The sequence below is a fragment of the Physella acuta genome, unplaced genomic scaffold (genome assembly GCF_028476545.2).
Source record: "Physella acuta isolate Inbredline_101_S28 unplaced genomic scaffold, ASM2847654v3 ptg000063l, whole genome shotgun sequence".
Lineage (NCBI taxonomy): Eukaryota > Metazoa > Mollusca > Gastropoda > Physidae > Physella > Physella acuta.
In genome coordinates this window covers 375,641-400,219 of record NW_026731583.1, presented here as the reverse complement: position 1 = coordinate 400,219, position 24,579 = coordinate 375,641, and the positions used below count along the sequence as shown (strand labels likewise).

The window sequence follows — 24,579 nt, the reverse complement described above, 5'->3', positions numbered from 1 at the left end:
ATTATAACTAGGTTTATTTTTACGGTTCAAGGTGAGGTTAACCGCCATATTCTGGTTAATGTTTCGGTTATAGTTAAGGCTCCAGTTCCGGCAAACTTTTTATTTGTGTTTAGGTCTAGGAAAATGTGTAGGTTTAGGAAAAGAGTAAAATAAAATTTTCTTACTTGCATCAATTGTATTTTTCCTTCTCACTAATTATCAAGAATGCAATATTACTACTAATTGCTATCAAGAGACCCTTTTTACTTTCTCGTATATACGAAGTATAGAGAAAGTCTTGTAATCGTGAAAAAAAAAATAATCCAGATTTTTACAAATCTCGACATTTTACACCTCACTGATACGGAAAAACATAATTTTGCAATCTTGTCCGTATGTCTGTGTGTGTGTGTGTATTTAGATGTGTGTGTGTGTAAACACGATAACTTGAGTACCGTTACAGCTAGGTTGATAAAATTTCATATATAAGCATTTTATCAAAATTGTTGATCTGTATCAACGTTTGAGCGATTTCCGATAACCAGAAGTTTTACTTTTTCTACTTAGAATTTTTTTTTTTTGAGTACTATTTCAGATAGATAAATGAAATTTCAATGTAAGTAAAAGATCTAATTCTCTACCTTCTTTCAAATTTTGAGTTATTTCCGTTGACCGGAAGTACTAATTACGCTATTTCCGATTTCTCAAAAAACGCATGTAAATTTATAAATTACTATGAGATTCTATTCTATTTTTAAAAGTTTAAGTATTTAAATTTTAATTAAAAATTATGTCTATATTCCAAGTTATATAAGAATATTCGAGAAAGTTTAGGGGAGATCACTCCCGGTTTATTTAGATTACTATAAATGTAATGTTATAGAAATATTTATTGTCAAATTATGGAGAGGTAATTCATTGATGAAAAACCAGATATTTTAAGTAAATTTAATTATTTACACAAATACCTATTTCATTTAGTACATACATCTTCTGGTCCTTTTGTTTCTTCTGCGTTCTTAATTTTTGTGTTGGAAAGTATACATGTCAACTGCTTATGTACAATTGAGGCCATTGAGTCAGATTTTAGCCTTCTTTTCTTTTTTGATTTGTTTCCATAGCCTTTGTTTACCCAAGAACAAACTATCAGCAGTTGTATGATTTTGGAGTTATCTCTCCTAGAAGAGTGGCTGTACCCAGCTTACTAGCTTCATCTGCCCAAGGGTTCGAACTCGAGACTTTTTGGTTTAGCAACCATTACCTTTACTGACTCAACCACTGCCATCCCTTTCGTTTTTTGTTGATGTAGTTGACTTTCATGTCTACTGTATCAATCAGTCATCACTGTGTCCATTGTATCAGTCATCAATTTGTCTATTGTATCAGTCTTCAATTTGTCCATTGTTTTAGTCATCACTGTGTCCATTGTACTAGTCAACACTGTGTCCATTGTATTAGTAATCAATGTGTCCATTGAATTAGTTATCAATGTGTCCTTGTATTAGTCAACACTGTGTCAACTGTATTAGTCATCAATGTGTCCATTGTATTAGTCAACACTGTGTCCATTGTATTAGTTATCAATGTGTCCTTGTTATAGTCACCACTGTCTCCACTGTATTATTTAGAAAGAACTGTGCCCACTATATCAGTCACCACTGTGTCCACTGTATCAGTCCTTGACTTGTCTAATAAGCCCTGTGCTTTAACCTATCTTTAAAAATTATGAAAACGATTTTCAAACATGTAAAAACATTCCACAGATATTTATCCAAGTCAGCATTGCAGAATGGCTTTAACAAAACTTTCTTATTTGAAAGCACATTTACAATATGAACATACTGGGAATAGAATTGTCAACAGGAGTCAGGATGTCATTGATAATTCTAGTCAACTTTCTTCCCAGTCATCAAACTTTCATCAACACCCTATCATTTGTACAGTAGAAAAGACTTACAAGTGTGACTTATGTTGTAAATATTTTAGAAAGCTATCGGATCTACAACAACACCTTAGAGTTCATACAGGAGAAAAGGCTTACAAATGTGACACATGTGGTAAATGTTTTACACAACCTTATGATATACACATACACAAAAAAATCCATACAGGAGAAAAGCCATACAAGTGTGACAAATGTAATAAATGTTTCACACACCCTTCTAATTTACGCAAACACAAAAAAATTCATACAGGAGAAAAGCCTTACAAGTGTGACACATGTGGTAAATGTTTTACAAACTCTTATAATGTACACAGACACAAAACAATTCATACAGGAGATAAACCTTACAAGTGTGACTTATGTTGTAATAGTTTTAGACGGCTATGGGATGTACAACGACACCTTAGAAGTCATACAGGAGAAAAGCCTTACATGTGTGACAAATGTGGTAAATGTTTTACAAAGTTTGTCAACTTGAGGAAGCACCATAGAATTCATACAGGAGATAAACCTTACAAGTGTGACTTATGTTGTAAATGTTTTAGACAGCTATGGGATTTACAACGACACCTTAGAAGTCATACAGGAGAAAAGCCTTACATGTGTTACACTTGTGGTAAATGTTTTACAAAGTTTTACAACTTGAGGAAGCACCATAGAATTCATACAGGAGAAAAGCCTTACATGTGTGACATATGTGGTAAGTGTTTCAGAGGCCCTTCTGATGCACGCAGACACAAAAAAACTCATACTGAAGAAAAGCCATACAAGTGTGACAAATGTGGTAAATGTTTCACACGCTCTTCTAATTTACGCATACACCAAAAAATTCATACAGGAGAAAAACCTTACAAGTGTGACAAATGTGGTAAATGTTTTTTCGGGTTATGGGATGTACAACAGCACCTTAGAAGTCATACAGGAGAACAGCCTTACATGTGTTACACTTGTGGTAAATGTTTTACAAAGTCTTACAACTTGAGGAAGCACCATAGAATTCATACAGGAGAAAAGCCTTACATGTGTGACATATGTGGTAAGTGTTTCAGAGGCCCTTCTGATGCACGCAGACACAAAAAAACTCATACTGAAGAAAAGCCATACAAGTGTGACAAATGTGGTAAATGTTTCACACGCTCTTCTAATTTACGCATACACCAAAAAATTCATACAGGAGAAAAACCTTAAAAGTGTGACAAATGTGGTAAATGTTTTTTCGGGTTATGGGATGTACAACGGCACCTTAAAATTCATACAGGAGAAACCCTTACAAGTGTGACAAATGTGAAAATGTTTTTCCCAGCATTATAGTTTAAAAAATACCATAGAATTCATACATTTAAGAAAAATCTTAGAATTCCTACAGAAGATATGCTTTAACTGTGGTAATTTCAAATGATTAGTATAAAGTAACATTGTACTGAAGCATCACAAATGTGATAAATATTTTAATAACCTTTAATATTCATTTAAACATCGAAGAAGCCACACCTGAAATTGTACTTGAACATCTCTTTGAGGTATGCATCAGTTTAGGGTCATCTATATCTGCACTGAACAGTCTTTTCTTTGTAAAATATTGTTGAAATTTTGTTTCTTGTTATCTGTTTGTATTGCATTTTTTATACCAATTTTTCCGTTGTTAATGTATTTATATAGACACATCTTAGCACATCTGGCCAATTCTTGTCAAAATGATGAGGTTTTAGTTCAAGACAAAAGAGCTAAAAATGCTTTTGAAATCATAATTGTATTTCTCAGAAAAGAAAGTGTGGTTTATTTTTTTTCTTTAAATCAAGTAAAGCATTAATAAAATGTAAAATTATAATTAATTTATAGTGTTGGTTCTGTATGAACTGTATACAGATTGGACGCTATTTTTGTGTTTTTAAAATCATTAACATTTTAAATCCTTTTTTATAATTAGGTAATTCAAACGTAAAGAAAATGGCCATGACTAAGTCATGTGGCTTTTAAAACTATGACTGTAAAGGTTAAATAGGCTATTTTTATGTTAATTTGGAAAAAGTGTATGGGTGGAAATCTAGCATTTTGTATAAAGTGTGCACTAGATCACCATAGTGCTATTACTTTATAAATAAATTTGAATAATGTCTACAAAATTAAATATTCATTAATTTAAAAATATTTGTTCACGGTGAAGAGCTTATAACAAAATTTACATTAATTGAGTAGGCCAACCAGTTACAAAAATTAGAATTTTATCTCACCAAAATCGTTCAAATTACTTCACGTTATAGGATAGATTATTTAGATAAAATTAAGTTTCTAAATAAGCCTACAATTGTTTATTGATATTTACATATCAAACTGTAATTTTTATTCTCTACTAGTTTAGCTCACAGTATCTCTGGTGTTTGATACTACAGTAATACTTTATTTTCCATTTTCATTTCACATAATAGTGTCATATATGTACTATATTAATTATAATACATATTGATACAATTGTACATTTATATAGCAATATATTTATATTTATATTGAGAGAGAGAAGGAGAGAAAGACAGTAAGGCAGTGTGAAGAGCAGCGAGTGTTTATTTTATTGGGTGACAAAGTGTGAAATTGTAAGACAGTTATATTGATTCTGTTTAAATTAGTTTGTTATATTGATTTTTGTTTTTAGCATCTCTTATTCATTGATATTTTATTATCTTAATGCATTGTCTATTTACATCATCCTGACCCTCACAACATGGGCTAAAATTGGGCCATTTAACTATTTTCCACATATTTAATAAAACATGAAGTTCTAAAAAATTTAAACAATTCCAACAATCCTTTCCATATCTTTGGTTTCTCTGAAACTCGATTACAATCTTTTACAAATGATGATGAGATAACCGTCGCTGATTATAACCTAATACGCAGAGACCCATCCTTACACAAAGAAACTGGCCTTTGTGTCTATGTCCACTCCTCCATTCGTTTCAAGCACAAGAAGGATCTGTCAACGGACAATATAGAATGTATATGGATTGAACTGGAAAATAGCAAGCTCTAATAAAGTATTGAAGATTTCAGCTCCAATAATCTCTGAAGTTTTAATCAATATCTATAACCTCTGTATTGCCAAGCAATATTACCCGAAACATTTTAAGCATGCTATGATTATACTACTACACAAAAAAGGTAACATCCAAGATGCTAATAACTACAGGCCAATTTCTATACTTTCTTCCTTCTCCAAGCCACTAGAAATACATATAAACAAATAAATGTAAAACTACCTAGAAAAACATAAGCTTTTCCATAGTAATCAGTCTGGGTTTAGAACGTTTCATTCTTGTCACTGCTTTGATTAAAATGAATGAAAACTGGCTTAATAAACCGGGAGTAATCTACCCTAAACTTTCTCGAATATTCTAATATAACACTACGTGGGATGGCAACTCGGAATATAGACACGATTTTTGTTTACTAAAACTTTTAAAAATAGAATAAAATCTAGTAGAAATAAGAATTCCCCACAAGCCAAACGCCAAAACAAAATGTGCATAATAGTGCGCAATATTATTAGTACTTTATAAATTTACATCAGTTTTTTAAGAAATCGGAAATAGCGTAAATTAGTACTTCCGGTCAACGAAAATTACTCAAAAGTTTGACAGAAGGTAGAGAATTAGATCTTTTACTCACATGTGAAATTTCAATTATCTATCTGTAATAGTACTCAAATTATAGGCTTTTGAAACATTCAAAGTAGAAAAAGTACCACTTCCGGTTATCGGAAATCGCTCAAAAGTTCATACGGATCTACGATTTTGATAAATACTTATATATGAAATTTCATCAACCTAGCTGTAACGGTACTCAAGTTATCGTGTTTATACAGACAGATATGCGGACAAGATTGCAAAATTATGTTTTTCCGTATCAGTTATGTGTAAAACGTCGAGATTTACGAGATTTTTACGAGAAAGTACAAATATTAAAAAAACCTACTTTGTGGCACGCTGTTTTTCGATTTCAGAAAAGCCTTTAATTCTATTGATCACATCATACTTCTTGAAAAACTAATTCCTTACAAATTCCACGAATTTACAGTTAGGTTACTTCACTCCTTTTTGTCTAACAGATCTCAACGCGTGTTTTACCTTAATACCATCTCTTTACAGAAATATGTTAATATAGGGGTTCCACAGGGCTCAATCTTAGGTCCTTTACTTTTTTCATTATACATTAAGATCTTGCATTGCACATTGACGCAGGTCAGTGCGAGATGTTCGCTGATGATACTTCGTTACATGTCTTTGCAGACAGTGCTGACTCACTTAGTTACAAACTTCAAACATGTGCCAATCAGCTTGCTACTTGGACAAAATTGAACAAAATGAAACTTCACCCCGATAAAACTAAGTCAATGATTATTACAACTCATCAGAAACGCCTTCGTCTTCCATCCACCTCATTACGCATTACTATAGCCTATAGACAATACAAACATTGAACAGGTTAACAGTTACAAATGCCTAGGATTGATTATAGATCACAACCTCAATTGGTCCGACCATATTCATCTACTAAAAATGTCCTTATTAAAGACAACTTTTCAAATAGCAAGGATAATGAACTTTCTGGACTATTGGAGCAGGCTGGTTTTTTATGAAGCTTTTATTCAATCTATGTTGGATTATGCTTCTGTAGTGTGGAGCGGCAGCTTTATAACTAAGCAGCGTCCTCTTCTATCATTACAAAAAGGGCTATAAAACTGGTTACTGGCTTGTCTAGTAGTCTGGATTCTTCCATTAAATAAAAAAGATATTATATACTAAATTAGTTTTTTTATATAAAATATTCCATGAATCAGCCCCCCTCTTACTTATCAGACCTATTTTCTTTTAACATAAAATTAAATCGACGTCTTAATTTACCGATCCAAAATACAACTTTTTTTTCCAAAAACATAGCTTCGCCTACTCTGGTTCTAATTTGTGGAACAATATTCCTAATAAAATAAAACTATCTAGCTCTGAAATATATTTAAAACTAAAATAAAACATTGAAACATTTCTCATTCATCTATTATATTCTTATTTTATCTCATTGTGTATTATAACTATGTAATATTATTTCTTTATTCTACATTTTTACAAGCTTTTATTTAACTCACTTCCTCTGTCTGTCGTAAGTCTGTCTTGACGGAAACGCAGGAGTGAAAATTCGGACAGTTCTACTTGACCGACACGATTCACAGTTGGCACGTGGGTCAAGACATGAAGACAATGCAATCTGAAACTAAATTTGACTTAATTGGATGCCTAATTGATTTTTTATGAATTAATTAAAATTTGGACCGAATTAGTAGGCATGTCTAGCCAACCACACCACACGCGTCATCAATAGCTGCGCCATCACGACCACGTAATGGCTGCGTTCAAAAACCATTGCGCGCCTACTGAACGTAATATTCAGTAGGCGCGCAATGGTTTTTAGTCATGTAACTCTATTGTAGATAAAACATGTAAAGTACTGAAAAAAAATTCATAAAAAACGTTTTAATAACAAGCTTTTATGTAATGATGCACTAAAAAGTAGAAAATAAATTATAGACTACTATTTAAATAACTATAAAGAAAAGCGTGGGTGTCTTCCTTAACATTAGTAAAGGTATCCAATAGATACTAAAGTGACCCACGCTTTTCTTTATAGTTATTTAAATAGTAGTCTATAATTTATTTTCTACTTTTTAGTGCATCATTACATAAAAGCTTGTTATTAAAACGTTTTTTATGAATTTTTTTTAGTGCTATGTTACTGCTATGTCGTTACTATTGCTTTTTTTAAATGCTGTTTTTAAATTGTTTTTTTTTAAACGTGCCTACTATAGTTACCATAATTGAAAAAAAAAAAAATAAAAATTTAAATTCTGAAAGTTGATTTTGAATTTCGGTGAGCGTAAACTTATACTTATAAACTTATATTTTATTCTACTTTGTTACTTTCTCGTATATACGAAGTATAGAGAAAGTCTTGTAATCGTGCAAAAACAAAATCGAGATTTTTACAAATCACGACGTTTTACACCTCACTGATACGGAAAAACATAATTTTGCAATCTTGTCCGTATGTCTGTGTGTGTGTGTGTAAACACGATATCTTGAGTACCGTTACAGTTAGGTTGATGAAATTTCATATATAAGTATTTTATCAAAATCGTAGATCCTGATTTATATGTGAGTTTTCAAAGTAGGTATGAGATATATAGATTTATTTAGTACGCTTTGTGTATTGGTTTATCATAAACAATGCTCTTTTTTTGCAAGGAAAATAAAAACTGGAAATACATTAGTTTTTAATTGCCATTGTGGAAAATAATGACACAGCTAGGTGGATGGTGTTAGTGCATGTGTTAGAATATGCTACGTGGAGAAGGTGAAGAGTGTTAAGATTTTTTTTTAATGGGAGATAGAACAAGTCAGATTACTTAAACCTTTACTTTTTGATAAAAAAAACAACGAGATAAAGGAGACAGATACAAGGGGCGCTAGGTTGATAGTGTTGTCTTTTTCTCTAAACCAAAATCACCACCTCAACTTTAGATTTAATTGTAAACGACAAATGACATTGAAAACGGATTTTTATACAGAATCGCTTGATCTGCACGGTTACTGCACATTGATACTAAATATAGTCGTAGCCATACCCCTAAACCTCGCACCTAATCTACAACATGACAAAAGTCGCTTTTAGTTTCTTTCAGGCGACTCTACTTGGGGGGGGGGGGGGGGTCAGCCTTACCGCCAGACAGCATGAGTCAGCCAACCCTTTCCCCACGCCCCACCCACCCGTCTACCGTCTTCCTTCAACGAAATAAAATTTATATAGAAAATATACTTTTACCAGTGTCCGCCCACTTTCTAACAAATTTAGTCCACCCCCACCCTTGAAAATTTCTAGTAACCCCCCCTACTGGTTGCATTTGTAGATCATACAGACTAAATGAAGAGCCTACTTTTATAACATAGACAAGAGGTCGGCAACCCCTAATAGCCGTCACTAAACCCGGCTCTACGATGGTAAACATTTAGCGTGAACCACAGCTCATCAGACCATGTGGGGATGGTAGGGATACGCCTAGAGAGGAAGAGAGGGGTCTGCTAGGCACGCTTACAGCTTGGTGTTTTCTAGGGTATCCAAGAAGAGAATATATATATACAGAGCCGACCCGCGGCGTAAAGCCGCTATTTAGTTGTTTTATTTTCTACTTTTCAGTAATTCATAATTTGTGAATTCGACAGTACCAATGTTGCCACTGAAAATATTTGTTTTAAAACACTACCAGATGGTCGTTAAGGACGATACCCCCCTCCTTTCCCCCAACCCCTACCCCACCCACCCACCCCCACTCCACCCCCCCCCTCCCCCCTTGAAAGCAAACTCCTTCGTTACCTCCCCTAAGTTTAAAATCGTTTCAAACTATATTATCTGCCCCTAATAGCCGTCACTAAACCCGGCTCTACGATTATAAACATTTAGCGTGAACCACAGCTCACCAGACTTCCTAGAGAGAAAGAAAGGGGACTGCAAGGCGCGCTTACAGCTTGTTTTCTAACGTCTCCAAGAAGAGAATTATATATATATATATATAGAATTTTTTATATTTTTTTATAATATAATGAATATAAATAACTTAAAACATGATAAAAACTCTCATCAGAGAACAATGAGTAGGTGCGTTAGAAAGTATCCTGACGGCAGCTTGGGCACCAGGCCCAGCCGCACAGCCGTTGACGACGGCTCCAATCTTGCCACTGCCCAAGTGCCGACTTTTTAAAAATATCGTTAAACGAGTAATGTTATTTTATTCAAAATGCATTGCTCTATCCGTCAGTAATCAAATTTGACTTGAGTGACGAAGTTTGTTTTGGTTATTAGCTTCCTACTGTTGAGCAGGGTACTTGACGGTGGGGTACGAGTTTACCCTGCGTTCAGAGGGGTGTAAGCCTAATGACAACCAAGGGACTGAAGCGACCGGTACACGGTATTCAAACCGATATCCAAGTCAGTTAGTCGGAGTTTGCCGTGTTGAGGCTGCCCTGCAAGCTATTGGCTTGTAAAGTGGATTGGGGTAATCTTATAGTTATATTCATTACTAATTCCATCATAGCAGAGCTTGATAAAATTCTTTTATATATTTTGTGCGAAATATTAATATTTTTTAAAATATAAATATTCTTTCATATTTAAAGCTATTTATTTCGAATCAAAAATCAAATTTAAATGTCTGATCCTAATCAAATGCCAAAATATTGAAATAAAAGTGTTAGTGGCTCTTTAAATCTGGGATTTTTCGTAAATTGTAACTTTTGGATCTTCCGACTCAATAGGTTGCCGACCCCTGACATAGACCCATTATGCATGAAAGAAACTCTTCACATTTACATATCCACCATAGTTCACATTTACATATACACCATAGACTTCACCAGTGGCGTAGCCAAGATCATATCAAGGGGAGGGGCGGTTCCAATTTTTATCCGGGGACAAACTTTCGATTTGCACCCCCCACCCTAAAACTTTCGATTTGCACCCCCCTCAAACTTTCGATTTGCACCCCCCCTCATACTTTATATATGTACCGAGGGGTCTATGGGGGGAGGGGGGTTATGACCCCCCCCCTAACCCCCCCCCCCCCTGCCTACGCCACTGGACTTCACATTTACAGATCCACCATTGACCTCAGATTTACAGATCCACCAAAGACTTCACATTTACATATTCACCATAGACTTCACATTTACAGATCCATTATAGACCTCACATTTACAGATCCATCATAGACCTTACATTTACTGATCCACCAAAGACTTCACATTTAAAGATCCATCATAGATCTAACATTTACAGATCCACCATATACTTCACATTTACAGATCCACTATAGACTTCACATTTGAGAAAATCCTTTCAAATGTTGTAATTGTTTTTCACATAAGTAACATTTTACAGAAGCATTACAAATGTGGGAAAAATTTTCACAAAGAGACAACAGAGGTATTATTTTTTCCCCATATTTTTAATATTTTGTTAACCATCAAAAGAATCCATAAAGAAAATGTCGCTGAAAATCTCTAAGAGCTATGTAGAAAATCTCCTTGTGGATTGTGTTGCTTTGTGAAAAAATATTTTTTTTATTGTTGTGGTTTGCCAGTATTAAATTTTTAATATCTAGTTTTTATTGATAATTTAAAAAAAATTGACCCTGCTTGTCTGTACAACCAGCCAATTCTAGTCTAATTGATTAGGGTTTAGTTTAAGCTACTAGGCCAAGTAAGAATGGCAGACAAACAAAAACAATTTTTTATATCATAATTGCAATGTTCAGACAATGAACAAGATGTGGTTTAATTATTTTTTAAATTGTGTAGAGTTTTAATCAACTAATGAAAGGTTTTAATTTCTCGATATTGTTGATATTTATGAATTATATACAGATTTGACTTATTTTTTGAGTGCTTTTGTACTATTAAAATTGTAATTATTTATTAAATGATAATGTAACTTTAAACAAACTGTCTTTAAGTAGGCCATGCTGATGTGAAATGTATACAGTATATAAAGTTGAAATAGACTGCACTTATGTGAAAGAAAGAGGATATTGTCATACCAAAATAGCAAAATAATCTCTCCCCCCCCCCCTTGACGATAATGACACTACAATTTGAGGATTGGTGTCTATTATATAGGCCTACTGCATTAATGTTTTTAGCTTCTCAGCAAATAATTAATTAAAAAACAATAAATAAATGCAAAATATATGCATTTTGTAAAAACTTCTGTCAAATAATACAAGACGGCATGAACATATTTTATAAAAATTAAAATAATTGATTACATTTAAAAAATTCCAATTTTTTTCTGGTAGGGAAGATACTTTAGGATATCTATTTCTTATTACTGACGCATTTTTTAATAAGAAGTTTAATAAGATTAGTGGTTAAAATTCTTTACTTTACTCCGTTAAATTAGTACTCAAATTTCAAATTTATTCACATTTATTAAAAAAACGGTTGCAATTGTAGGCACAAAGGCCTTTTTTCACATTGGCCGTTTAAACAAATAAAACAATTCAATAACACATAGCAGTAACATTGCACTAAAAATGTGGAATAAAGAAACAATGTTACATAGTTATCATACAAAATGAGATAAAAAAGATAATATAATAGATGAATGAGAAATGTTACAATGAGTCAGTTAGGTCATTAAATAATTTTAGTTTTAGTTTAGATTTGAATATATTTTTATCTAGATAGGCCCCTAGCTTTATTTTATTAGGAAGATTGTTCCACAAATTAGAACCAGAGTAGGCGAAGCTATGTTTTTGGAAAAAAGTTGAATATGGGAATGGTAAATTAAGACGACGATTTAATTTTAGGGTGGTTGTAACTAAAACTCCACAGCTTATTTTGAAAAAAAAATATTTTTATTTTGCTGTTAGCTTTAGGGCAACAGTTAAATACAGATAATGGTTTGATTATGGTTAGTGTGACAGTAAGAGTTACCGTTCTTGGTGACTATATTTGCATGAAATTTGAAAAGCACAAACATACAGTGGTTATAATTACACAGTGGCCTAACAATACCTAACATAGTGTCGATATCACTTTTAATGGTGAAGCTATAATTCTTATTGTTAGATTAGTATATACAAGACTTTTTTTTTCCAAAAACAAGTGAATCAAAATTAATAATATAAATATAAAAACATTTCAGGTTTAGTTTCGTACATACTATTAACTATATACTATATTGCTCTTTCAGTCTTTCAGGCTTGCGAAATTTCATGAAATTTGTGAGTATTTTACACTTCCTGTACAGGTAGGGCCTATGTAAAATTTCAATTAGATTTTTGTATTAAATTTCTAATAAAGTCTTTATTTTAAAAATTTAACCACCACTTGAATTAGATAATGCTTCCCGAAGCATGGTCTTAAAATTTCTGCCCACGATCGGCAAATTCACTAGTTACCTATTATCGATAAGAGCCGATGCAGTTAGAAACAATTATGCACATTAGGCCTATATTTCTATATATCTATTGCACTCTCAACTAATTCAAGACATCTATATTTATATTTGAACAGTATTCAAGCATTATATTTTATTAAAAAGACAATATTGTATTTTATTCAAAATGTTCAGTGTTGGACCACACAAACTGAATGTAGGCCATTCGATTCACAGCTTCCGGGTTTGTTGTTATGAAGCCATCTCACGGCTCATGCACTTACCAAAAATGGCGACCAGTTTCGCTTTCACTAAAGTGTAGAGGGCTAAAACTATTGATTACGAAGCCATCGTTAATTTTAGAAATCGGAACTATCCATTTCTATTTAAGTCTGTCATTTAAGAATTGTCTGATCTACTTTTGGCCTAATTTCTTTGTTTGTCTCTCTATATAATTCTTATCTTTCGAATCAAATAACTATTAAATACCGGCTGCTATTTTTAACCAGACTATGTTTATTTGAAACTTGAAAGCATTAATTTTACACACATTACAATAAACTGGTAATAATTTATGGTTCTCTATGAGATATGGACTGTGAAAATAATAATGCCATTTTATTATAATCTTTTTTTGGTGAACACGAGGCGCGGGAAAATGTGTGACGCGCAAGAATCCAATAATTTGGCTAGATTTATGACTGTTTTTTTATGTCACACCTAAAAATAGAATGTTTACGCTTTCTTCATTGATGATCATTTTAATTATTTTTTAAACTGAAAGTATGAATTATTAGTTAGATTTCAGGTTTTGTAACTTGGTATACTTACCATTTATCAATTTTAAAAGCATAACATGCTAATTGTGAACAAATATAGTCATAAAACACAGAAATATAAAGTTACAATGCAATGTGCCACACCCGGGTCACATCCCCTCAAGAAAACACGTGCTTATTAAGCTGTTTATCTCACTTTACAACAGTAATTAAAATTAATTTTCAAATTTTTATTACTTATTGGATAAAACTAGGCACATGTTTACTAATAGTTTTAAACAAAACATAAGTAAATTCTGTTTTAATGAAGGTCACAGGTCAAATATTTTTTCCTTTAGTCAAGTTCAGTGAAAGGTGCCACAGGCTGACCTGACTTTGGAATTTTTTCAGTAATAATGACTTTGCGCAGAAAGTTAAAATATGCTAAATTAGCTTAGTTTACTAGTGTTCTAGCTATTATTGATGCATTTTTAATAAAAAAATCATTTTGTAATTCTCATCAAAAAGCCTACTGAATGGACGTGAGCGAGAAAGTAGTCTATTCGAGAGGCCCATTGAATAATTTAAAAATCATGCAATGTGTAGTTACAATTAATATAGTTATAAAATCCTGTCTGGTTTTTTCGGACCTTACTAAAGATTGGATATATTTGATGTTTTTGGTAACTAAATAAAAAAAATGCAGAAACAATTTGGTTATCGCGTGTAATTGAGGCATAAACAATGGCATCCTGCAATTCAATAGGCTGCCATAAATTTTATTGTACACATTGTAAGCTAAAATGGGGTTTAAATTTGCTTTGTTATTTAAAAACTTTATCTGCAAAGTTTTGTAAACAAATAATTATCGATCACGGAGTTCCTGTACAGCTAATCAATATGTGTCTTACGAAAGTGAAACATCTGGTTATTACTTAGGCTTGATAAAAATAAATAGAAATGTAGCCTTAAACTCAACAACTTAGTTTTATGTTCTCTGGATTTGCAACTTTTTAAGCATTTGTTCTAAAAATAAAAAATTTATAAATTGATTTTAGGCTAAAGTTTTAATTTTTTAATAATTTTTACGGTCTAAATCTAAAAAAGCACATTTTTATTCCATGTCAACAACATTTTGGAAGGTTTCTCGTCAACTCGCTCGCGTCTATTGATATCTATTCATGTTGTGCCAGAAAAAAACGCTATTTCTAGGTTTTAAATTTCAAACTAATGAATTATAGAACAATTTTTCAAGATTTAAATATGAAATATTAACACTTAGTGCGGCAGATATTAAATTATTAAATTATCTATTAATATAATAGAAAGTACAATTAGAGTAAAAGTAAAATAAAAAGTGGTATGCCAAAATATAATTTTTTTTCATGTGTGTATTTATTCAATGGCAAAGACAACTTACATCTTACAGCAATGGCAAAATAATAAAAAGAGTATATTAAGATAAGGATCAGTGATATAAATAATGTTAGGATTATGACTAGTTTTTTTTTTTTACGGTTCAAGGTGAGGTTAACCGCCATATTCTGGTTAATGTTTCGGTTAGGGTTAAGGCTCCAGTTCCGGCAAACTTTTTATTTGTGTTTAGGTTAAGGAAAATGTGTAGGTTTAGGAAAAGAGTAAAATAAAATTTTCTTACTTGCATCAATTGTATTTTTCCTTCGCACTAATTATCAAGAATGCAATATTACTACTAATTGCTATCAAGAGACCCTTTTTTAGATTACTATAAATGTAATGTTATAGAAATATTTATTTTCAAATTTTGGAGAGGTAATTCATTGATGAAAAACCAGATATTTTAAGTAAAATTAATTATTTACACAAATACCTATTTCATTTAGTACATACATCTTCTGGTCCTTTTTGTTCTTCTTCTTCTGCATTCTTAATTTTTGTGTTGGAAAGTATACATATCAACTGGTAATGCGCCATTGAGCCAGATTTCAGCCTCCTTTTCTTTTTGGATTTGTTTCTTTAGCATTTGTCCACCCAAGAACAAACCACCAGCAGTTGTATGATTTTGGAGTTATCTCTCCTAGAAGAGTGGCTGTACCCAGCTAATTAGCCTCATCTGCCCAAGGGTTTGAACTCGAGACATTTTAGTTTAGCAACCATGACATTTACCGACTCAACCACGGCCATCCCTGTCCTTTTTGTTGATGTAGTTGACTTTCATGTCTACTGTATCAATCAGTCATCACTGTGTCCATTGTATCAGTCATCACCGTGTCCATTGTATTAGTCATAGCTGTGTCCATTGTATAAGTCAGCACTGTGTCCATTGTACTATAAGTCATCACTGTGTCCATTGTATCAGTCTTCAATTTGTCCATTTTATTAGTCAGCACTGTGTCTATTGTATCAGTCATCACTGTGTCTATTGTATTAGTCAGCACTGTGTCCATTGTATCAGTCATCACTGTGTCTATTGTATTAGTCAGCACTGTGTCCATTGTATCAGTCATCACTGTGTCCATTGTATTAGTCACCACTGTGACCATTGTATTATTTAGTAAGAACTGTGTCCACTATATCAGTCACCACTGTGTCCACTGTATCAGTCTATGACTTTTCTAATAAGCATTGTGCTTTAACCTATCTATAAATATTATGAAAACAATTTTCAAACATGTAAAAACATTCCACAGGTATTTATCCAAGTCAGCATTGCAGAATGGCTTTTAAAAAACTCACTTATTTGAAAGCACATTTACAATATGAACATACTGGGAATAGAATTGTCAACAGGAGTCTGGATGTCATTGATAATTCTAGTCAACTTTCTTCCCAGTCATCAAACTTTCATCAACACTCTATCATTTGTACAGTAGAAAAGACTTACAAGTGTGACTTATGTTGTAAATATTTTAGACATTTATCGGATATACAACAACACCTTAGAGTTCATACAGGAGAAAAGCTTTACAAGTGTGACACATGTGGTAAATGTTTTACAGAGTTTGTCAACTTGAAGAAGCACCTTAGAAGTCATACAGCAGAAAAGCTTTACAAGTGTGACACATGTGGTAAATGTTTTACAGAGTTTGTCAACTTGAAGAAGCACCTTAGAAGTCATACAGCAGAAAAGCCTTACAATTGTGACACATCTGGTAAATGTTTTACAGAGTTTGTCAACTTGAAGAAGCACCTTAGACGTAATACAGGAGAAAAGCCTTACAAGTGTGACACATGTGGTAAATGTTTTACAAAACCTTATAATGTACACAGACACAAAAAAATTCATACAGGAGAAAAGCCTTTCATTTGTGACAAATGTGGTAAATGTTTTACAATGTTTGTCAACTTGAGGACGCACCTCAGAAGTCACACAGGAGAAAAGCCTTACAAGTGTGACACATGTGGTAAATGTTTTACAAAACCTTATAATGTACACAGACACAAAAAAATTCATACAGGAGAAAAGCCTTTCATTTGTGACAAATGTGGTAAATGTTTTACAATGTTTATCTACTTGAAGACACACCTTAGAAGTCATACAGGAGAAAAGCCTTACAAGTGTGACACATGTGGTAAATGTTTTACAAAACCTTATAATGTACATAGACACAAAACAATTCATACAGGAGAGAAACCTTTCATGTGTGACAAATGTGGTAAATGTTTTACAAAGTTTGTCAACTTGAGGATGCACCTGAGAAGTCATACCGGAGAAAAGCCTTACAAGTGTGACACATGTGGTAAATGTTTTACAAACTCTTATAATGTACATAGACACAAAAAAACTCATACAGGAGAAAAGCCTTACAAGTGTGACAAATGTGGTAAATGTTTTTTCGGGTTATGGGATGTACAACAGCACCTTAGAAGTCATACAGGAGAAAAGCCTTACATGTGTTACACTTGTGGTAAATGTTTTACAAAGTTTGACAACTTGAGGAAGCACCATAGAATTCATACAGGAGAAAAGCCTTACATGTGTGACATATGTGGTAAGTGTTTCAGAGGCCCTTCTGATGCACGCAGACACAAAAAAACTCATACTGAAGAAAAGCCATACAAGTGTGACAAATGTGGTAAATGTTTTACACGCTCTTCTAATTTACGCATACACCAAAAAATTCATACAGGAGAAAAACCTTAAAAGTGTGACAAATGTGGTAAATGTTTTTTCGGGTTATGGGATGTACAACGGCACCTTAAAATTCATACAGGAGAAACCCTTACAAGTGTGACAAATGTGAAAATGTTTTTCCCAGCATTATAGTTTAAAAAATACCATAGAATTCATACATTTAAGAAACCTCTTAGAATTCCTACAGAAGATATGCTTTAACCGTGGTAATTTCAAATGATTAGTATAAAGTAACATTGTACTGAAGCAAATGTGATAAATATTTTAATGACCTTTATTATTCATTTAAACATCAAAGAAGCCACAACTGAAATTGTACTTTAACATCTCTTTGAGGTATGCATCAGTTTAGGGTCATCTATATCTGCACTGAACAGTCTTTTCTTTGTAAAATATTGTTAAAATTTTGTTTCTAGTTATCTGTTTGTATTGCATTTTTTATATCAATTTTTCCGTTGTTAATGTATTTATATAGACACAGCTTGATTGTTCTTAGCACATCTGGCCAATTCTTGTCAAAATGACGAGGTTTTAGTTCAAGACAAAAGAGCTAAAAATGCTTTTGAAATCATAATTGTATTTTAAAACTATGACTGTAAAGGTTAAATAGGCTATTTTTATGTTAATTGGAAAAAGTGTATGGGTGGAAATCTAGCATTTTGTATAAAGTGTGCACTAGATCACCATAGTGCTATTACTTTATAAATAAATTTGAATAATGTCTACAAAATTAAATATTCATTAATTTAAAAATATTTGTTCACGGTGAAGAGCTTGTAACAAAATGTACATAAATTGAGTTGGCCAACCAGTTACAAAAATTAGAATTTTATCTCACCAAAATTGTTCAAATTGCTTCACTTTATAGGATAGATTATTTAGATAAAATTAAGTTACTAAATAAGCCTACAATTGTTTATTGATATTTACATATCAAACTGTAATTTTTATTCTCTACTAGTTTAGCTCACAGTATCTCTGGTGTTTGATACTACAGTAATACTTTATTTTCCATTTTCATTTCACATAATAGTGTCATATATGTACTATATTAATTATAATACATATTGATACAATTGTACATTTATATAGCAATATATTTATATATATATTGAGAGAGAGAAGGAGAGAAAGACAGTAAGGCAGTGTGAAGACCAGTGAGTGTTTGTTTTATTGGGTGACAAAGTGTGAAATTGTAAGACAGTTATATTGATTCTGTTTAAATTAGTTTGTTATATTGATTTTTGTTTTTAGCATCTCTTATTCATTGATATTTTATTATCTTAATGCATTGTCTATTTACATCATCCTGACCCTCACAAAGTGGGCTAAAATTGGGCCATTTAAATATTTTCCACATATTTAATAAAACATGAAGTTCTAAAAATTTTAAACAATTCCAACAATCCTTTCCATATCTTTGGTTTCTCTGAAACTCGATTACAATCTTTTACAAATGATGATGAGATAACCGTCGCTGATTATAACCTAATACGCAGAGACCCATCCTTACACAAAGAAACTGGCCTTTGTGTCTATGTCCACTCCTCCATTCGTTTCAAGCACAAGAAGGATCTGTCAACGGACAATATAGAATGTATTTGGATTGAACTGGAAAATAGCAAGCTCTAATAAAGTATTGAAGATTTCAGCTCCAATAATCTCTGAAGTTTTAACCAATATCTATAACCTCTGTATTGCCAAGCAATATTACCCGAAACATTTTAAGCATGCTATGATTATACTACTACACAAAAAGGTAACATCCAAGATGCTAATAACTACAGGCCAATTTCTATACTTTCTTCCCTCTCCAAGCCACTAGAAATACATATAAACAAATACATGTAAAACTACCTAGAAAAACATAAGCTTTTCCATAGTAATCAGTCTGGGTTTAGAACGTTTCATTCTTGTCACTGCTTTGATTAAAATGAATGAAAACTGGCTTAATAAACCGTGAGTAATCTACCCTAAACTTTCTCGAATATTCTAATACAACACTACGTGGGATGGCAACTCGGAATATAGACATGATTTTTGTTTAATACAACTTTTAAAAATAGAATAAAATCTAGTAGAAAAAAGAATTGCCCACAAGCCAAACGCCAAAACAAAATGTGCATAATAGTGCGCAATATTATTAGTACTTTATAAATTTACCTGCGTTTTTTGAGAAATCAGAAATAGCGTAAATTAGTACTTCCGGTCATCGGAAATTACTCAAAAGTTTGACAGAAGGTAGAGAATTAGATCTTTTACTCACATGTGAAATTTCATTTATCTATCTGAAATAGTACTCAAGTTATAGGCTTTTGAAACATTCAAAGTAGAAAAAGTACCACTTCCGGTTATCGGAAATCGCTCAAAAGTTCATTCGGATCTACGATTTTGATAAATACTTATATATGAAATTTCATCAACCTAGCTGTAACGGTACTCAAGTTATCGTGTTTACACAGGCGGACAAGATTGCAAAATTATGTTTTTCCGTATCAGTTATGTGTAAAACGTCGAGATTTATGAGATTTTTACGAGAAAGTAATAATATTTTAAAAACCTACTTTGTGACACGCTGTTCGTTAATTTCAGAAAAGCCTTTGATTCTATTGATCACATCATACTTCTTGAAAAACTAATTCCTTACAAATTCCACGAATTTACAGTTAGGTTACTTCACTCCATTTTATCTAACCGATCTCAACGCGTGTTTTACCTTAATACCATCTCTTTACAAAAATATGTTAATATAGGGGTTCCACAGGGCTCAATCTTAGGTCCTTTACTTTTTTCATTATGCATTAATAATTTTGCATTGCACATCGACGCAGGTCAGTGCGAGATGTTCGCTGATGATACTTCGTAACATGTCTTTGCAGACAGTGCTGACTCACTTAGTTACAAACTTCAAACATGTGCCAATCAGCTTGCTACTTGGACAAAATGTAAAAAATGAAACTTCACTTCACCCCGATAAAACTAAGTCAATGATTATTACAACTCATCAGAAACGCCTTCGTCTTCCATCCATCTCATTACGCATTACTATAGCCTATAGACAATACAAACATTGAACAGGTTAACAGTTACAAATGCCTAGGATTGATTGTAGATCACAACCTCAATTGGTCCGACCATATTCATCTACTAAAAATGTCCTTATTAAAGACAACTTTTCAAATAGCAAGGATAATGAACTTTCTGGACTATTGGAGCAGGCTGGTTTTTTATGAAGCTTTTATTCAATCTATGTTGGATTATGCTTCTGTAGTGTGGAGCGGCAGCTTTATAACTAAGCAGCGTCCTCTTCTATCATTACAAAAAGGGCTATAAAACTGGTTACTGGCTTGTCTAGTAGTCTGGATTCTTCCATTAAAAAAAAGATATTATATACTAAATTAGTTTTTTTATATAAAATATTCCATGAATCAGCCCCCCTCTTACTTATCAGACCTATTTTCTTTTAACATAAAATTAAATCGTCGTCTTAATTTACCGATCCCATATAAAACTTTTTTTTCCAAAAACATAGCTTCGCCTACTCTGGTTCTAATTTGTGGAACAATATTCCTAATAAAATAAAACTATCTAGCTCTGAAATATATTTAAAACTAAAATAAAACATTGAAACATTTCTCATTCATCTATTATATTCTTATTTTATCTCATTGTGTATTATAACTATGTAATATTATTTCTTTATTCTACATTTTTAGTGTTATGTTACTGCTATGTCGTTACTATTGCTTTTTTTAAATGCTGTTTTTAAATTGTTTTTTTTTTTTAAACGTGCCTACTATTGTTACCATAATTGAATAAATAAATAAATAAAAATTAAAATTCTGAAAGTTGATTTTGAATTTCGGTGAGCGTAAACTTATACTTATAAACTTATATTTTATTCTACTTTGTTACTTTTTCGTATATACGAAGTATAGAGAAAGTCTTGTAGTCGTGCAAAAACAAAATCGAGATTTTTACAAATCACGACGTTTTACACCTCACTGATACGGAAAAAAATAATTTTGCAATCTTGTCCGTATGTCTGTGTGTGTGTGTCTGTCTGTGTGTGTGTGTAAACACGATAACTTGAGTACCGTTACAGCTAGGTTGATGAAATTTCATATATAAGTATTTTATGAAAATCGTAGATCCTGATTTATCTGTGAGTGTCAAAGTATGTATGAAATATATGGATTTATTTAGTTCGCTTTGTGTATTGGTTTATCATAAACAATGCTCTTTTTTTTCAAGGAAAGTAAAAACTTGAAATAATTTAGTTTTTGATTGCCATTGTGGAAAATAATGACACGGCTAGGTGGATGGGGTTAGTGCATGTGTTAGAATATGCTACGTGGAGAAGGTGATGAGTGTTAAGATTTTTTTTAATGGGAGATAGAACAAGTCAGATTACTTAAACCTTTACTTTTTGATAAAAACAACGAGATAAAGGAGACAGATACAAGGGACGCTAGGTTGATAGTGTTGTCTTTTTCTCTAAACCAAAATCACCACCTCAACTTTAGATTTAATTGTAAACGACAAATGACATTGAAAACGGATTTTTATACAGAATCGCTTGATCTGCACGGTTACTGCACATTGATACTAAATATAGTCGTAGCCATACCCCTAAACCTCGCACCTAATCTACAACATGACAAAAGTCGCTCTTAGTTTCTTTCAGGCGACTCTACTTGGGCGGGGGGGGGGGGGGGGAGGGGGGTCAGCCTTACCGCCAGACAGCATGAGTCAGCCAACCCTTTCCCCACGCCCCACCCACCCCAGAGCACGTCTACCGTCTTCCTTCAACGAAATAAAATTTATATAGAAAATATACTTTTACCAGTGTCCGTCCACTTTCTAGAAAATTTAGTCCACCCCCACCCTTGAAAATTTCTAGTAACCCCCCTACTGGTTGCATTTGTAGATCATACAGACTAAATGAAGAGCCTACTTTTATAACATAGACCAGAGGTCGGCAACCCCTAATAGCCGTCACTAAACCCGGCTCTACGATTGTAAACATTTAGCGTGAACCACAGCTCATCAGACCATGTGGGGATGGTAGAGATACGCCTAGAGAGGAAGAGAGGGGGCTGCTAGGCACGCTTACAGCTTGGTGTTTTCTAGGGTATCCAAGAAGAGAATATATATATACAGAGCCGACCCGCGGCTTAAAGCCGCTATTTAGTTGTTTTATTTTCTACTTTTCAGTAATTCATAATTTGTGAATTCGACAGTACCAATGTTGCCACTGAAAATATTTGTTTTAAAACACTACCAGATGGTCGTTAAGGACGATACCCCCCTCCTTTCCCCCAACCCCTACCCCACCCACCCCCACTCCACCCCCCCCCCCCCTTGAAAGCAAACTCCTCTTCGTTACCTCCCCTAAGTTTAAAATCGTTTCAAACTATATTATCTGCCCCTAATAGCCGTCACTAAACCCGGCTCTACGATTATAAACATTTAGCGTGAACCACAGCTCACCAGACTTCCTAGAGAGAAAGAGAGGGGACTGCAAGGCGCGCTTACAGCTTGTTTTCTAACGTCTCCAAGAAGAGAATTATATATATATATATAGAATTTTTTTTATATTTTTTTTATAATATAATGAATATAAATAACTTAAAACATGATAAAAACTCTCGTCAGAGAACAATGAGTAGGTGCGTTAGAAAGTATCCTGACGGCAGCTTGGGCACCAGGCCCAGCCGCACAGCCGTTGACGACGGCTCCATTCTTGCCACTGCCCAAGTGCCGACTTTTTAAAAATATCGTTAAATGAGTAATGTTATTTTATACAAAATGCATTGCTCTATCCGTCAGTAATCAAATTTGACTTGAGTGACGAAGTTTGTTTTGGTTATTAGCTTCCTACTGTTGAGCAGGGTACTTGACGGTGGGGTACGAGTTTACCCTGCGTTCAGAGGGGTGTAAGCCTAATGACAACCAAGGGACTGAAGCGACCGGTACACGGTATTCAAACCGATATCCAAGTCAGTTAGTCGGAGTTTGCCGTGTTGAGGCTGCCCTGCAAGCTATTGGCTTGTAAAGTGGATTGGGGTAATCTTATAGTTATATTCATTACTAATTCCATCATAGCAGAGCTAGATAAAATTCTTTTATATATTTTGTGCGAAATATTAATATTTTTTAAAATATAAATATTCTTTCATATTTAAAGCTATTTATTTCGAATCAAAAATCAAATTTAAATGTCTGATCCTAATCAAATGCCAAAATATTGAAATAAAAATGTTAGTGGCTCTTCCGACTCAATAGGTTGCCGACCCCTGACATAGACCCATTATGCATGAAAGAAACTCTTCACATTTACATATCCACCATAGTTCACATTTACATATACACCATAGACTTCACCAGTGGCGTAGCCAAGATCATATCAAGGGGAGGGGCGGTTCCAATTTTTATCCGGGGACAAACTTTCGATTTGCTGCCCCCCCCCTCAGACTTTTGATTTGCACCCCCCCCACCCTAAAACTTTCGATTTGCACCCCCCTCAAACTTTCGATTTGCACCCCCCCATCATACTTTATATATGTACCGAGGGGTCTATGGGGGGGGGGGGGGTTATGACTGGACTTCACATTTACAGATCCACCATAGACTTCACATTTACAGATCCACCATAGACCTCACATTTACAGATCCACCAAAGACATCACATTTACATATTCACCATAGACTTCACATTTACAGATCCATTATAGACCTCACATTTACAGATCCATCATAGACCTTACATTTACTGATCCACCAAAGACTTCACATTTAAAGATCCA

At 33.3% G+C, this 24,579-nt stretch overlaps 1 protein-coding gene and 1 pseudogene across 1 annotated transcript; both read left to right on the top strand.

The window, feature by feature from the left end:
• The first annotated feature begins 1,768 nt into the window (after window positions 1-1,768).
• Window positions 1,769-6,540, top strand: LOC131950490 (zinc finger protein 664-like). The gene is given in 1 exon segment (XM_059312683.1): window positions 1,769-6,540. A coding segment is annotated over 1 exon segment (1,467 nt). The 3' UTR covers window positions 3,236-6,540.
• Window positions 6,541-12,720: 6,180 nt separating this feature from the next.
• Window positions 12,721-18,346, top strand: LOC131949791 (gastrula zinc finger protein XlCGF26.1-like; annotated as a pseudogene).
• The last annotated feature ends 6,233 nt before the right edge of the window (window positions 18,347-24,579 follow it).